This window comes from Cherax quadricarinatus, chromosome 1 (genome assembly GCF_038502225.1).
Source record: "Cherax quadricarinatus isolate ZL_2023a chromosome 1, ASM3850222v1, whole genome shotgun sequence".
NCBI lineage: Eukaryota > Metazoa > Arthropoda > Malacostraca > Decapoda > Parastacidae > Cherax > Cherax quadricarinatus.
The window spans coordinates 101,633,608-101,639,805 of record NC_091292.1 but is presented as its reverse complement, the minus strand read 5'-3'; the positions used below and the strand labels follow the sequence as shown (position 1 = coordinate 101,639,805).

The 6,198-nt window shown below is 47.1% G+C and overlaps 1 protein-coding gene across 1 annotated transcript; it reads right to left on the bottom strand.

The window, feature by feature from the left end:
- Window positions 1-2,366: 2,366 nt before the first annotated feature.
- LOC138852848 (uncharacterized) lies at window positions 2,367-4,017 on the bottom strand. Its single transcript, XM_070086072.1, has 2 exons — window positions 2,718-4,017; window positions 2,367-2,605 (listed from the first exon to the last, which is right to left on the bottom strand). Exon 1 carries the CDS (start codon window positions 4,015-4,017, stop codon window positions 2,734-2,736), a length of 1,284 nt encoding a protein of 427 aa, XP_069942173.1. The 3' UTR covers window positions 2,367-2,605; window positions 2,718-2,733.
- Window positions 4,018-6,198: the final 2,181 nt, after the last annotated feature.

The window sequence follows — 6,198 nt, the reverse complement described above, 5'->3', positions numbered from 1 at the left end:
CGAAGTCAAGGTGCATGGGGTTGGGTTCTTGGGTGGGGGGTGTGGGGGGGAGATGTAATGTTGTTAAAGAATGGGCGGTGTCTTTAAAGATTTGTGGTATTATTTATAGGGATGACATGGTTGCGGCGCGGGAGGAAAATTCGGATGGGTTATTGGAAAGGATCGTGGGGCGTCTAGGTGTTCTGAGACCCCAGCACCTAACTCTGATACAGCGAGTGATAGTCGTGAACATTTTATTGTATAGTAAGGTTTGGTATGTTGCAGCTGTGTTCCCAATTACAGGGACAGCGATTGCGGGGATACTAAGACGGGTGTACAAATTTTTATGGGGTTCACGTTGTGATTGGTTACGGAGGGAGGTTGTAATGTTACCTGTAAGTCAGGGTGGGTTGGGGTTGTTGGATTTGAGACGGAGGGCTAAATGTGTGTTCATTAAATGGGAAGTGTTGCGTGAGGGTGTGAACGCGGGGCGTTTGGGAAGGATACACGACAGGCTGGGTACGTGGTATCGAGGAATGGAGTTGAGGGAATGTGAAATAGTTTTGAGGGCTGTTATGTTGGTTAGGGAACTGAGAAAGGTTCGTATAAGGGTTTTGTGTAGGTTACTTGTAGGTAGGTGTGTTGTCCCAGTTGAGGGTTTGTTCCCCATGTATGCGTGGAAGAGTATTTGGTTTAGATTTAGTAAATTGAAGTTAAAACCTCGGGCGCGTGAGGTGATGTTTCGTTTTCTGCATGGGATCCTTCCGTCTGGTGAGATATTACGAAACAGACAGGTTGTAGAGGGTGGGGGGTGTGGTATCTGTGGAGGGGATGAGACAGCGTTCCATGTAGTTTACTTTTGTGAAGGGCTAGAGGAGGTTAGGTGCTGGTTAAGTAGGTTGGTTCAGAGGGTGGGGGGCCGGGGGGTGACGGTTTGGCGTGCTCTAAGTCTAGATATGGGTGGGTTAGACGAGGGTGTCATAAGAGCTTTAGATTATATCATGGTAGATTATATATATATGTCGTGGGTGATGAGGGGGAGAGGGGATAGTGAGGAGAGAAGAAAGGTTCTTGCGGCAACGTTCTATAGTACGATGTGTCGTAACAGAGAGTTGTATGGGAGGAGGTGGGATCAGGCTTTCTCAGAGGGGTATAGAATGCTAACGTTAGGGATTCTCGTAAATCTGTGATTGGATATGAGTGAATGAAGGGGTTTTCATAGGTTGGAGGGAGTCAGGGGGCAACAGCGGGCTCGCCTCCCTGGGGGGGGGGGGGGGTCGTGAGAGTGTTGTGAATGTGGGTTTGGAATGGTTTCCTGGTTTTCATTGGGACTTTATGGCATCCAAGTGTGGATGTAGAGCTCAAGGTCTCGTTATGGTAGATATAACACTTTTCAGAATGTAGGTATAATATAGTAGATTTTTTATGTATAATTATGATGTGTATCAGTCTGGTATAACATGATTCTTGAGAAATAAGTTATTTGCGACATGCAGTGTGTTTTAGTTTGTATTTATGTTACGTGCTGGGTTTTTGCACGATGAGAGATACTTATATCCTGTTTTGCATTGTGCATACAGTGCATATGATTAATGTGATTTTGTGAAAATTTTTGTGTACGTGTGTGTGTGTGTGTGGATGTGGGTGTGGGTGTGTGGGTGTGTATGTGTATATATATAAATATATATCTCTTTCTATTGTATTGAGCCTTTGTCATGGGTCAGACGTTATGTCATACTTTATATACGCATGATTGATTCTTTTTAAAGTTTATAATTAAGGTCTGTACCCTGATACCGGTTTGGTGTTCATGCAAGTTCTTGATGTTAAGTTTTAGTCTGTATGGTATACAGACATATCTAGACAGTTTAGTGACGTAGTCCATTTGTCTGAAAGTTTTATATGGGTGTAATGTAACAGTATAGAGCTTGTTATTGTGTTCTAAGCTGTATTCTTTTCTGTTTATTTGTAAGTTGGGATACGTTCAGCTGTATTGTTAGGGATAAGTATGTAGATTATCTAGTCAGATTATGATGTTAGGTTTTGGTTTTTTGATTAATGTGAAGGATGGGATTTAACTGATATAACTTCTTTGTATATTGTATGTTCAAGTGTATTGAACCTTTGTCAGATGTCATTTATATGTACAATTTATATATATGCAAGGTTTTGTATATATGTCAATTCATGACCATGTGACATGTAATTTTGTTTTTAGTTATGTTCTTGATATAAGTTTTTGTTGTAATATCTTGCGAGCATGTAAGTACAATCCGTTTGTCAGTTCATTTGATTAGGTTCTATACTGTTTCTTTATTTTTATGTTAAACTGTATGGGTCTTAAATAAAATATAAAAAAAAAAAAATACTTGACATAGAACATAAGAATGCTCCTCAAACCTCCACCATACAGACCCCACCCACTATCATACAACATATAGTCCAAGATTCATACACACAGCAGCAGCACATGCCACCTCAACTGCACCAGCGTACCTTAGGCGCACACAGGCGCAGGCAGCAACACCTCTAACCAGAACCTAACACTACTCACATTCCACAATTTGCAGACACATCTGAACAGCACATATCAAGCCACTTTCATCCTAACACTGGGCACATGCCCCTCTCTCAAGGAGCACGCTATCTGGTGCCCCCAGACACGCCATTAACCGTCGCTGCCATCAAGCAGCAGACCTCATCACACCTTCCACGACTATTCCCGCCCCTGTCTAAACCCCCCCTCACACCTGGCTAAGGTTTCCTCCCTCGCTGCCCCACTTGTACTTTTGCATGCCCACTTGGGCCCTGGGGGCCACGTTTGCCATGCTCTCCACGCACGACACCCGTGCCACCTGGCACCACCAGCTGTCGCTGCTCACCTCCACTAGCACACCGCCCCTCCCCATCTACCGATGCTTTCTTCCCTGTTCGTTGAGCCGGCGTCAGGACGTCGTCAGAGTCCGATAATGCTGCAGCCCTCTTCCTCGTCCCAGCATCCTCCTCCATGTTTGTGACCGGATCGTCCACACGATGTACCTCCACCACCACCTTCGTCTCTGCCTTCTGACGAGGGGTCACCACGTCCCCGCCAGCCCCACCAGCACCAACAACCTCCTTCTGCTGCTGCTCGACCGCCACAGACACGATCTCCGGACTGGCCGTCGTCACAGCCGGGGAGACCACATCCGTAGATGAGAACATGGTATGCAAAACAGACGCTATTGTCGCATCCAAGTCCTCCACTTCCACCGTCACCTGGTCTTCCCCGGAAGCCTGCTGTGCCACCGGCGATCCAGGTGACTCGAGAGACGACAACTCCAGATTCGACACCACCACTGGCTCCTCAATCTCCTCACTCCAAAGCCGACCGTGGCCACCATCTCCTTTTCGTCCACGTATGGGAGCCTCCTGCCCATCGTCATTCGTTGATCCACCGGCTGGCCTTCTGGCCTGCCCGCGCTGCCCACACTCTGCTGCCATATGATCATATTCACCGCAGAGGCGACACGTCCGTCGTTGCCCAGCATAAGACACCATGACCTGTGTGCGGAATTCATCAAGGTACACATACGATGGTATGGCCTGGCGTAGAGACATCTTGAGGGTAAACGAACCGTCTGGGAGACCAACATACGCCCCAGCCACCCGCATGCCTTGTTTAGCCATGTGTATCACTCCGTATCTTCTGAAAACACTGCGGAGATCCGTTGCATCGGCCTCGAAGGGCACATTGCGCAGTTTCACCCACGTATATTGTCGAGAGACATCCACCATACGCACATGCACGTCAGGGGACACATCTACGCAGAGATCTTGGAACTGCTCAACCAGCTGCTCGTACACTGGCTCGTAGAGTAGTTTTACAAAAATCCGGTATGCGCCATTTAATGCCACACCGTACAAATCCTTGTCCGCAATACCATAAGTGTCACGGATAATCTTAGGTAGCAAAACTTGTTCATTCTCAGGCGTAATCGCCCCCCGAACAAGCTGTATACCAACGGTATTCACCCGCCTCCTCACGCTGAATACCATGACGTCACCGGATAGCTTGCTAGACTGTCAGCAGAGAGGTATGAGGCACGTCCACACTCCCTGGCAGCTAGGTCGCGACTACATCGTGACAGATGTAGTGGCCAGAGAAGTGACAGATGTAGTGGTCAGAGAAGTGACAGATGTAGTGGTCAGAGAAGTGACAGATGTAGTGGCCAGAGAAGTGACAGATGTAGTGGTCAGAGAAGTGACAGATGTAGTGGTCAGAGAAGTGACAGATGTAGTGGTCAGAGAAGTGACAGATGTAGTGGCCAGAGAAGTGACAGATGTAGTCAGCGAAGTGACAGATGTAGTGGCAGGAGAAGTGACAGATGTAATGGCCAGAGAAGTGACAGAGGTAGTGGTCAGAGAAGTGGCAGATGTAGTGGTCAGAGAAGTGACAGATGTAGTGGTCAGAGAAGTGGCAGAGGTAGTGGCCAGAGAAGTGGCAGAGGTAGTGGCCAGAGAAGTGACAGATGTAGTGGCCAGAGAAGTGACAGATGTAGTGGTCAGAGAAGTGACAGAGGTAGTGGTCAGAGAAGTGGCAGATGTAGTGGTCAGAGAAGTGACAGATGTAGTGGTCAGAGAAGTGACAGATGTAGTGGTCAGAGAAGTGGCAGAGGTAGTTGCCAGAGAAGTGGCAGATGTAGTGGCCAGAGAAGTGACAGATGTAGTGGTCAGAGAAGTGACAGATGTAGTGGCCAGAGAAGTGACAGATGTAGTGATCAGAGAAGTGACAGATGTAATGGCCAGAGAAGTGACAGATGTAGTGGCCAGAGAAGTGACAGATGTAGTGGTCAGAGAAGTGACAGATGTAGTGGTCAGAGAAGTGACAGATGTAGTGGCCAGAGAAGTGACAGATGTAGTGGTCAGAGAAGTGACAGATGTAGTGGTCAGAGAAGTGACAGATGTAGTGGCCAGAGAAGTGACAGATGTAGTGGTCAGAGAAGTGACAGATGTAGTGGTCAGAGAAGTGACAGATGTAGTGGTCAGAGAAGTGACAGATGTAGTGGCCAGAGAAGTGACAGATGTAGTGGTCAGCGAAGTGACAGATGTAGTGGCAGGAGAAGTGACAGATGTAATGGCCAGAGAAGTGACAGAGGTAGTGGTCAGAGAAGTGGCAGATGTAGTGGTCAGAGAAGTGACAGATGTAGTGGTCAGAGAAGTGGCAGAGGTAGTGGCCAGAGAAGTGGCAGAGGTAGTGGCCAGAGAAGTGACAGATGTAGTGGCCAGAGAAGTGACAGATGTAGTGGCCAGAGAAGTGACAGAGGTAGTGGTCAGAGAAGTGGCAGATGTAGTGGTCAGAGAAGTGACAGATGTAGTGGTCAGAGAAGTGACAGATGTAGTGGTCAGAGAAGTGGCAGAGGTAGTGGCCAGAGAAGTGGCAGATGTAGTGGCCAGAGAAGTGACAGATGTAGTGGCCAGAGAAGTGACAGATGTAGTGGCCAGAGAAGTGACAGATGTAGTGGCAGAGAAGTGACAGATGTAGTGGTCAGAGAAGTGACAGATGTAGTGGCCAGAGAAGTGACAGATGTAGTGGCCAAAGAAGTGACAGATGTAGTGGTCAGAGAAGTGACAGATGTAGTGGCCAGAGAAGTGACAGATGTAGTGGTCAGAGAAGTGACAGATGTAATGGCCAGAGAAGTGACAGATGTAGTGGCCAGAGAAGTGACAGATGTAGTGGTCAGAGAAGTGACAGATGTAGTGGTCAGAGAAGTGACAGATGTAGTGGCCAGAGAAGTGACAGATGTAGTGGTCAGAGAAGTGACAGATGTAGTGGTCAGAGAAGTGACAGATGTAGTGGTCAGAGAAGTGACAGATGTAATGGCCAGAGAAGTGACAGATGTAGTGGCCAGAGAAGTGACAGATGTAGTGGCCAGAGAAGTGACAGATGTAGTGGCCAGAGAAGTGACAGATGTAGTGGCCAGAGAAGTGACAGATGTAGTTTAACGTAGCAAATGTAAAGTTCTAATCTTGGGAGTAGAGAATAACCACGGCACTGAATAATGTAGATCTCCATCGCTCTGCGAAAAAGATTTATGAGTTCTGGTTAGCAGTAATCTAAAGCCAAGACAACAGTGCACAAGTGTTTGCAATAAAGGTAATGGAATTCTTGGCTTCATATTAAGTAGTATAAATAACAGAAGTCTTCAGGTTATACCTCAACTTTAATTATCATCGGTA

What these genes read in the sequence shown, in the direction of transcription:
- LOC138852848 (XM_070086072.1), bottom strand. Translation starts at nt 4,017, where the DNA reads ATGGTATTCAGCGTGAGGAGGCGGGTGAATACCGTTGGTATACAGCTT.